We start from the raw sequence: 10,847 nt of genomic DNA on the forward strand, positions 1-10,847 counted from the left end.
TCTCCACTCTCAACACTGCAGAGCTGTATAGAGGTCTATAGGAAAGAGATCTCCACTCTCAACACTGCAGAGCTGTATAGAGGTCTATAGGAAAGAGATCTCCACTCTCCACACTGCAGAGCTGTATAGAGGTCTATAGGAAAGAGATCTCCACTCTCAACACTGCAGAGCTGTATAGAGGTCTATAGGAAAGAGATCTCCACTCTCAACACTGCAGAGCTGTATAGAGGTCTATAGGAAAGAGATCTCCACTCTCCACACTGCAGAGCTGTATAGAGGTCTATAGGAAAGAGATCTCCACTCTCAACACTGCAGAGCTGTATAGAGGTCTATAGGAAAGAGAGCTCCACTCTCCACACTGCAGAGCTGTATAGAGGTCTATAGGAAAGAGATCTCCACTCTCCACACTGCAGAGCTGTATCTATAGGAAAGAGATCTCCACTCTCCACACTGCAGAGCTGTATAGAGGGCTATAGAAAATAGCTTTTACACAGCTAAAAGGGACGAGGCGGAGAGGGTAAGATTTTTAAAACAAAACAAACATTTGTTTTGCTTTTTTTTTTAAAAAACACAGGAGGGAGGGTCTCTAGATGCTTCTTGAGGAAAGCAAGGCTAGCATGAGAGAGAGGGAGAGGGAGAAGGAGAGGAGGGTGAATCTGGGACGATTCCTCTCCCCTCTCGATCGCTCCTCCTCCTCCTCCTTCTCGCCCGGGCAGTCTGAGCAGCGCCAGCTCGAATCCTCGTTCTCGTAGTTCTCCCAGTAATCCTGGGGGCCCGGTTTCGGAAGGGCGGACTCGGGTTCCGGTCCGTAACTCTTGGCCTGACCTCCAGCTGCCGGGTTATCCAGACCGCTGGTCTGCTGGCCTTTCCTCCCGAAAAGCCCTTTGAATTTTTCTGCCTGGCCGCTCTTACCAGACTTAGGGAACCACCACTTTGGGCTGAAGGCGCCTGCCTTGCTCGGGGCGTCCTGCAGGGGGCAGCGCGCGAAGTCCAGCTCCCTCAGGAAGCGCAGGTCCAGGCCCTTCCTCTCCTGGGGTCCGGCGCACAGCAGCTCGGAGCTGGAGACTCGGACCTTGCGGAACCACTCCCAGAGCGGGCGGGCCTGGCAGGAGCAGGACCAGGGGTTCCCGTTGAGGCGCAGGAACTCCAGGGATCGGAGGCTGGAGAGGGGCGGGCCGGGCAGCTCGGAGAGCGAGTTGTTGAAGAGGAAGAGGATGGTGAGCCGGCCCAGATCTCGGAAGGCGCGTCGGTGAACCTGCCTGATCCGGTTCTGGTGGAGCAGCAGGCGGTCCAGGTTGACCAGCCCGCGGAACACGTTCTCCGACAGGACCCGGATCAGGTTGCCGTGGAGAAAGAGGTGAGTGAGGTTGACCAGGTCAGCGAAGAGGTCGTCCTGAGAGAGAGGGAGAGGGAAGGGAGCACTGAGTCCTCTGGGAGTGTATCCCCTCCCTCTCTCTCTCTGTATCTCCTCTCTCTCCTCTCCTCTCTATCTCTCTCTCTCTGTCTCTCTCTCTCTCTCTCTCTCTCTCTGTGTCTCTCTCTCTCTCTCTCTCTCTCTCTCTATCTCTCTCTCTCTGTGTATCTCTCTCTCTCTCTATCTCTCTCTCTCTGTGTCTCTCTCTCTCTCTCTGTCTCTCTCTCTCTCTCTCTCTCCTCTCTCTCTCTCTCTCTCTCTCTCTCTCTCCTCTCTCTCTCTCTCTCTCTCTCTCTCTCTCTCTCTCTCTCTCTCTCTCTCTCTCCTCTCTCTCCCTCTCCTCTCCTCTCTCTCTCTCTCTCTGTATCTCCTCTCTCTCTCTCTCTCTCTCCTCTCTCTCTCTCTCTCTCTCTCTCTCTCTCTCTCTCCTCTCTCTCTCTCTCTCCTCTCTCTCTCTGTGTATCTCCTCTCTCTCTCCTCTCTCTCTCTGTCTCTCTCTCTCTCTCTCTCTCTCTCTCTCTCTCTCTCTCTCCTCTCTCTCTCTCCTCTCTCTCTCTCTCTCTCTATCTCTCTCTCTCTCTCTCTCTCTCTCTCTGTCTCTCTCTCTCTCTCTCTCTCTCTCTCACCTGTATGTGCTGCAGCAGGTTCTCTTGCAGGTAAAGGAACTGCAGGCTGTACAGTTTTCTGAACACGGTGCCGGGCAGGGTCCCCAGCTGGCAGCGATACATGTGCAGACTCTGCAGCTTGTCCAGCCCACGGAACGTGTCCTGGTCCAGGGTCCGAAGGGACGGGTTGTCCCCTAGGTCCAGCTCCTCCAGGTCATGCAGGTCGCTGAAGGCCCCGGGTTCTATGGAGCTGATATTGTTGGAGTGGAGCCACAGGACCTGGAGAGAGGACCAAGTTAACATCAGACTGCACAGACTGGACTGGGCTGGAATTACATTGTAACTGCAGTTTAATATCACTGGACTGGACTGGAATTACATTGTAACTGCAGTTTAATATCACTGGACTGGGCTGGAATTACATTGTAACTGCAGTTTAATATCACTGGACTGGACTGGAATTACATTGTAACTGCAGTTTAATATCACTAGACTGGACTGGAATTACATTGTAACTGCAGTTTAATATCACTGGACTGGAATTACATTGTAACTGCAGTTTAATATCACTGGACTGGGCTGGAATTACATTGTAACTGCAGTTTAATATCACTAGACTGGGCTGGAATTACATTGTAACTGCAGTTTAATATCACTGGACTGGACTGGAATTACATTGTAACTGCAGTTTAATATCACTGGACTGGGCTGGAATTACATTGTAACTGCAGTTTAATATCACTGGACTGGGCTGGAATTACATTGTAACTGCAGTTTAATATCACTGGACTGGGCTGGAATTACATTGTAACTGCAGTTTAATATCACTGGACTGGACTGGAATTACATTGTAACTGCAGTTTAATATCACTGGACTGGACTGGAATTACATTGTAACTGCAGTTTAATATCACTGGACTGGGCTGGAATTACATTGTAACTGCAGTTTAATATCACTGGACTGGACTGGAATTACATTGTAACTGCAGTTTAATATCACTGGACTGGACTGGAATTACATTGTAACTGCAGTTTAATATCACTAGACTGGGCTGGAATTACATTGTAACTGCAGTTTAATATACTGGACTGGACTGGAATTACATTGTAACTGCAGTTTAATATCACTGGACTGGAATTACATTGTAACTGCAGTTTAATATCACTGGACTGGGCTGGAATTACATTGTAACTGCAGTTTAATATCACTGGACTGGACTGGAATTACATTGTAACTGCAGTTTAATATCACTGGACTGGGCTGGAATTACATTGTAACTGCAGTTTAATATCACTGGACTGGAATTACATTGTAACTGCAGTTTAATATCACTGGACTGGACTGGAATTACATTGTAACTGCAGTTTAATATCACTGGACTGGACTGGATATTACATTGTAACTGCAGTTTAATATCACTGGACTGGGCTGGAATTACATTGTAACTGCAGTTTAATATCACTGGACTGGGCTGGAATTACATTGTAACTGCAGTTTAATATCACTGGACTGGACTGGAATTACATTGTAACTGCAGTTTAATATCACTGGACTGGAATTACATTGTAACTGCAGTTTAATATCACTATTTCCTCGTACCTGTGTGCCGAACCCGAACGAATCCGTCCGGACCTCCGTGATACGGTTGTTCTGGAGGAAAACCCTCTGGCTGTGAAAGGGAATTCCCGCTGGGACCGCGGAGAAGTTCTGAGATTGGCAGCTGACCGTCATGGGAGAGGGGTAGCACATACACAGGCGAGGGCAGGAGGAGACTGGACTGAGAGAGGAGACCCAGAGGAGGAGCCAGAGAGAGCCTGGAGAGAGAGGAGGGAGAGAGGAGACTGGACTGAGATAGGAGACCCAGAGGAGGAGCCAGAGAGAGCCTGGAGAGAGAGGAGGGAGAGAGGAGACTGGACTGAGATAGGAGACCCAGAGGAGGAGCCAGAGAGAGCCTGGAGAGAGAGGAGGGAGAGAAGAAAGAGGGGGCGAGAGAGAGGAGAGGAGAGAGAGCGGAGCAAAATAAGAGAGGGGGCGGGTGTCAGAGAGATAGAGAGAGAGGAGAGAGGAAAGCGAGCAGAGGGGGCAGAGGGCAAGAATACCAACAATCTCCTCTTTGAATATTTTAATATCAATCACATCCCATAATACTCCACAGCGCCACACTGGAGACAGAAGCTGTTTATAGACAGAGCTTAAAAAAAAAAGAAGAACTGCAGTGGAACAACAAGGAAAAAATCACCCTAAGAGAGCCTCGCTGATCCAGCACTGAGAGAAGGGGGCTCAGTACCAGGAGGTTCAAATCCCAGCTCAGCCACTGACTCACTGTGTGTGTGTGAGAGACCCTGAGCGAGTCACTGAACCTCCTTGTGCTCCGTCCTTCGGACGAGACGCCAAACAAACGAGGTCCTATTGGAAGAGACTCTGTCCTAGTTGTTGATGATGCAGAGTTCACCCCCCTAGTCTCTGGAAGTCTCTTTGGATAATCAGCTCCCTGACAGCAGATCCAGTCCTGTGTGTGTGAGAGACCCTGCTTTCGAGTCAATGAGACCTCCTGCACAGCAGTGTGATCCAGTCCTGCTTTCACTAGGAGTTTAATAATCAGACTCCCGCTGCACAGCAGTGTGATCCAGTCCTGCTTTCACTAGGAGTTTAATAATCAGACTCCCGCTGCACAGCAGTGTGATCCAGTCCTGCTTTCACTAGGAGTTTAATAATCAGACTCCCGCTGCACAGCAGTGTGATCCAGTCCTGCTTTCACTAGGAGTTTAATAATAAGACACACCTGAGCTTGTTAGCTAGACACACTGGGGGCTGATCAAGCTGGTAGTAAAACCTGGACTGGGTGACACTGCTGTGCAACAGGTGTCTGATTTCCATTGAATTATGTTCATGTCTAATTTTTTTAATGATGTCTCAATCCTGTGGTAGTTTTGTGCAGGGGGTGTCGCTGGCTGGCAGGGTTCCTGTCGTGTTCGGAGAGCGATGGATGGAAAGCGCTGGTCACTCAGAGCGCTGTCAGGAAGCGTTCGTGACACCAAGGAGGTAAACTGAGCCCTCGGAAACAGGGAACGTCATTTATAATTCAGCAGAGCCAGTGAATACACTGGACAAGAGAGGGGGGAGGAGGGTGTCAGTGTGTGTGTGTGTGTATTGCATTGTATCTGTGTGTGTGTGTGTTTGCAGGCTGGGTGATGTCTCTGTGTCTCTCTGTGTGTCTCTGCAGGCTGGGCAATGTCTCTGTGTCTCTGTCTGTGTCTCTGAAGGCTGGGAGAGGTCTCTGTGTCTCTTTGTGTGTTCCTGCAGGCTGGGGGATGTCTCTGTGTCTCTCTGTGTGTTTCTGCAGGCTGATAGATGTCTCTGTGTCTCTCTGCAGGCTGGGAGATGTCTCTGTGTCTCTCTGTGTGTCTCTGCAGGCTGGGAGTCGTTACTCACACAGCCTGGTTGTTCTGTTCTCCAGTAAAATTTCTAGTTTTCAGTGATTCACTCATTCACTTATCCCTTTACACCTCGCTGTGCAGGAGTTCCTCTCTTTCTTTTCTTCTCTCTCATTAGTTCATTCATTAGTTCCTTCCTTTTTAATTTCACTCACTCGCTCATTCATTCACACCACAGATGATTCACTGACACCGGGCAATCTGTTTGGAAACCAGAATAAACCAACTGACATCACAACACACGCACACGCACACGCTGACAATAACACATTAACACACGAAACTCCCACCAACCCTGCAGCACCCAGCCTGTCTATCACTGATCTACCAACGGCAATCAATCTACTAATCTGAACCCTGCCTACTCTCTCTGTCCATCTAATCTGATCCAGAGTGACCATCAATCTACTGAATGTATTCTACCTACTGTATAGAGCAGCTATTTATCTATATGTCTGTCTGTCTATCTATCTATTGCATAGAGACTCCATCTATCTATCTGTCTGTCTATCTATTGTACAGAGCATCTATCTATCTTTCTATCTATTTTTCTATCTATATATTGCATAGAGCATCTGTCTGTCTATCTATATATCTGACTGTCTATCTATTGCATAAAGCATATATCTATCTATCTATCTATATACTGCATAGATCGTCTATCTGTCTATCTATTGCACAGAGCAGCTATCTATCTGTATATCTATCTATAGCATCGATCTATCCACTGTTAAGAGTATCTATCTCCCAATCTCTCTGTACATGTATAGAGTGCCTGTCAATCTGCATACTTTATACAGACTCTCTGTCTGATATTGACCCTGATATTGATGAGACCCAGCCCTCTGAAATGTCTTTATAATATACAGCACTAGACCCTGATATTGATGAGACACAGCCCTCTGAAATGTCTTTATAATATACAGCACTAGACCCTGATATTGATGAGATCCAGCCCTCTGAAATGTCTGATAATATACAGCACTAGACCCTGATATTGATGAGATCCAGCCCTCTGAAATGTCTTTATAATATACAGCACTAGACCCTGATATTGATGAGATCCAGCCCTCTGAAATGTCTTTATAATATACAGCACTAGACCCTGATATTGATGAGATCCAGCCCTCTGAAATGTCTTTATAATATACAGCACTAGACCCTGATATTGATGAGATCCAGCCCTCTGAAATGTCTTTATAATATACAGCACTAGACCCTGATATTGATGAGATCCAGCCCTCTGAAATGTCTTTATAATATACAGCACTAGACCCTGATATTGATGAGATCCAGCCCTCTGAAATGTCTTTATAATATACAGCACTAGACCCTGATATTGATGAGATCCAGCCCTCTGAAATGTCTTTATAATATACAGCGCTAGACCCTGATATTGATGAGATCCAGCCCTCTGAAATGTCTTTATAATACACAGCGCTAGATCTTTACTTAAAAAAACTAATTATTTGAAGACAGACAAACTTAACAAAGTGGAGACAATCTTCAAGCGCGGTGCTGCTAAACTATACCAAGTGAGAAACGAAAAAAATTAAATAAATAAATAAATACACATTTGCAAAGTAGGATTAAAATTCGAGAGAAGATGATATTCCCTTACCTCTGAAAGTCTGAGCACTGGAGCCGCTCCGGAACATCGATCGAGAGTCCATCTCTACCTTAGCCGAGCTAGAGCAAGCTTGAGTCGGGGTGCGCCGCTGCTCTCCCGGTCGGGGCTGCTCCTGATATAGCCGGCAACTGCCTACGAACGACTCGGGGGCTGCTGCGGGGATCCCACAAGGACCAATCCCGGGCAGGGTGCGCCAGAGGCGGGGGAAAACGCGGCTTGGTGCCCGCTGACGAAACAATCGCACCAGCGGGGGTGTGAACGGGGAGGGGGGGAAAAAAAAAAGTATTTTACGCAGCTGAATATTCAGAGAAGGGGTGAATGACGGAACGAAGGCTTGTGTCAGTAAGTTTTATTTATAGGGAGTTTATTCTAAGCAAAACAAATAAATAAATAAATTAAAAATAGGGTTCGTTTTCTTAAACTGCTGTGCTCCAGGACACCGCTTCGCACCTACGCTGGCTAGCGGAGAGGCAGGCGCTCGAACCCGGGCAGAAAAGTTATAGAGGAGCCGCCGCCGTGGAGCGCAGTGAAACAGCGGCGCCTGGCGGCGAGAGGCGGGAACCGCACGACAACATTTTTTGTTAAAAAAGCGAATACAATATTCAAATACAATATTTCAATAATATCTTTTGAAATAAAAATAGCTCTTTTCATTATATTGTTGATAAGGTCATTGTTTTCCGTATAGAGCTGGGATGTTAAATTGCTTACACTCGGAAGCATTATATATTAAAATAAATAATAATAATAATAATAATAACAATAAATTATTATAAGCGCAAAATAATAATATTATTTGATATATGATACGTTTACAAATGTAATTAACTACTAATTAACAAGACTATGCATAGTATCATCTACAAAGTAAAAAGTCACGCATAGCAGTCACGAAAATTTTAAATACGTATTTTGATATGATATAATAATAATAATAATAATAATAATGACGAAAGCATTGATGATTCATGGTTTATTGAACATACTTCTGCGAGTCACGCCGTTCAACAGTCTGTCTGAAAACAAACCAATTAATTATGAAAACCACCTACAAAGAAAGCGTTATTAACGTGTGTGTGTGTGTTTTAATCTGTTTTATTGTTTTATTGTATTGTACTCCATTATTAATTGCTTGTTTGACACTGTGCCGGTCGTGTGCGTGTGCGTGTGCGTGTGCGATTCTAATGTTAGCGAGTGCGTGGGGCTGTGCTGCTAAACATAGACGTCACGTTTCACCGGCTGGTGATGTCATCAAATTTTAAACACCGGATCTATAATAATGAATCGGAAATATCACACAGAGGAGTGGTGTGTGTGTGTGTCAGTGTGTGTCAGTGTGTGTGTGTGTATCAGAGTGTGTTGTGTGTGTATCAGTGTGTGTGTGCACGAGATTTCTCTGTCACACCACCAGTGTGTGTCTCTCACACACACACACAAGAGTGAGTCTCTGTGTGTGTGTGGGTCATCAGCGAGTGTGTGTGTGTGTGTGTGTCTCAGAGAGTGTGTGTGTGTCTCAGTCTCAGAGTGTGTGTGTCTCAGAGAGTGTGTGTGTCTCAGTGTGTGTCTCAGAGAGTGTGTGTGTGTGTGTGTCTCAGAGTGTGTGTGTGTCTCAGTGTGTGTGTGTGTGAGAGTGTGTGTGTGTGTCTCAGAGAGTGTGTGTGTGTCTCAGTGTGTGTGTGTGTGTGTGTGTGTGTCTCAGAGAGTGTGTGGGTTCTCACAGTGTGTGTGGTGTCACAGTCAGAGTGTGTGTGTGTCTCAGACAGAGTTTGTCTGTCACACACAGAGTCTCTCACACCACACACAGTGTGTCTCACACAGAGAGTCACACACAGGTCCTCCACACAGTCTGTCTCACACACACACAGTGTGTGTGTGTGTGTGTGTGTGTGTGTCAGTGTGTGTCTCAGAGTGTGTGTGTGTGTGTGTCAGTGTGTGTGTGTGTCTCAGTGAGTGTGTGTGTGTGTGTGTCTCAGAGAGTGTGTGTGTCAGTGTGTGTGTCAGTGAGTGTGTGTGTGTCATTGTGTGTGTGTCTCAGAGAGAGTGTGTGTGTGTGTCAGTGTGTGTGTGTCTCAGAGAGTGTGTGTGTGTCTTAGTGTGTGGGGGTGGGGGAGGTGAGAGCACGAGGGAGAGAGTGAGTGGGAGAGGACAGAGGGTGAGAGTGTCAGTGTGTGTGAGGAGGTGTTTGTGTGTGTGTGGGTGTGTGTGTGTGAGGTGTGTCTCAGAGAGAGTGTGTGTGTGGGTCAGTGTGTGTTTGACTAGAGGAGGAGGGTGAGGAAGAAGGGAGAGGAGAGGAGGAGGAAGGGGTGAGGAGGGAGAGAAGGAGTGGAGAGGTGAGGAAGGGGTGAGGAAGAAGGGAGAGGAGAGGAGGAGGAAGGGGTGAGGAAGGAGGGAGGGAGAGGAGAGGAAGGGGTGAGGAAGAAGGGAGAGGAGAGGAAGGGGTGAGGAAGAAGGGAGAGGAGAGGAAGGGGTGAGGGGGAGAGGAGAGGGAGGAGAGGAGGAGGAAGGGGTGAGGAAGGAGGGAGAGGAGAGGAAGGGGTGAGGAAGAAGGGAGAGGAGAGGAGAGGAGAGGAAGGGGTGAGGAAGGAGGGAGAGGAGAGGAGGAGGAAGGGGTGAGGAAGGAGGGAGAGGAGAGGAGGAGGAAGAAGGAGGAGAGGAAGGGGTGAGGAAGAGGAGAGGAGAGGAAGGGGTGAGGAAGAAGGGAGAGGAGAGGAGGAGGAGGAAGAAGGGAGAGGAGAGGAAGGGGTGAGGGAGAGGGAGAGGAGGAGGAAGGGGTGAGGAAGGAGGGAGAGGAGAGGAGGAGGAAGGGGTGAGGAAGGAGGGAGAGGAGAGGAGGAGGAAGGGGTGAGGAAGAGGGAGAGGAGAGGAGAGGAAGGGGTGAGGAGGAGAGGAGAGGAGAGGAGGAGGAAGGGGTGAGGAAGGAGGGAGAGGAGAGGAAGGGGTGAGGAAGGAGGGAGAGGAGAGGAGGAGGAAGGGGTGAGGAAGGAGGGAGAGGAGAGGAGGGGTGAGGAAGGAGGGGAGAAGGAGAGGAGAGGAGAGGAGGAGGAAGGGGCGTGGATCTGCGAGAGGCTGTCGGTGTTAGACGGACGGTGCGTTCACGGAGATCATTCTGTGCAGAATCTGCTAAACTGGTCAGATTTTGCATAGAATCTGCGCAGAATGACCTCTGTGAACGCAGCCGGTTTGTCCGCACAGGTAAACTCGACTGATCATTTAGTTATACTTATCATACACACAGAAGTGCGATGGTCTTTGCCTTTGAACACGGCTGGGTATTATTATTATTATTATTATTATTATTTCAAAATATTTCAAAACAAGATTGCGTATTACAGATGGCACTGCGAGAAATCTGATTCTGTTAAGTGTCACCAAGCAGGTTCCTAAAACTATCTCCCAGTTTGCAGCGAACTGGTTTTACAGAACCAGTAAGACACAGCAAGGGTAAATAATGGACATGCGTGTCCCCTCCCCTGGAATCCGCATTTAGAGCAAACCAAGTTACATCAATGATGTTGCACCTTGCCCAGCACCAAGGAATAAAACCACTCATGTGAAGGAAAATCAATTTAATTTAACTCGATTATAACGATTAGAACAGCTGGGACGGTCAGTCAAAAACTCTGAAAATCTGGCCGATTCAAAGAACCAGAGGCGCCGAGGAATGCTGGCCGGCGTCTTCATCACATGTTCAAGCATTCAGAACAGAAATTCAGACCTGCAAAGTTTCTATATCACCGTGAGACCCCGATTCTCTGATTTCAAA

At 47.6% G+C, this 10,847-nt stretch overlaps 1 protein-coding gene across 1 annotated transcript; it reads right to left on the reverse strand.

The window, feature by feature from the left end:
* Positions 1-428: 428 nt before the first annotated feature.
* Positions 429-7,643, reverse strand: LOC121307196 (reticulon-4 receptor-like 2). The gene is made up of 4 exons (XM_041239337.1): positions 7,076-7,643; positions 3,620-3,834; positions 2,041-2,298; positions 429-1,393 (listed from the first exon to the last, which is right to left on the reverse strand). Exons 1-4 carry the CDS (start codon positions 7,125-7,127, stop codon positions 587-589), a joined length of 1,332 nt encoding a protein of 443 aa, XP_041095271.1. The 5' UTR covers positions 7,128-7,643; the 3' UTR covers positions 429-586.
* Between the last annotated feature and the right edge of the window lie 3,204 nt (positions 7,644-10,847).

The sequence above is a fragment of the Polyodon spathula genome, chromosome 54 (assembly GCF_017654505.1).
Source record: "Polyodon spathula isolate WHYD16114869_AA chromosome 54, ASM1765450v1, whole genome shotgun sequence".
Classification (NCBI taxonomy): Eukaryota; Metazoa; Chordata; class Actinopteri; order Acipenseriformes; family Polyodontidae; genus Polyodon; species Polyodon spathula.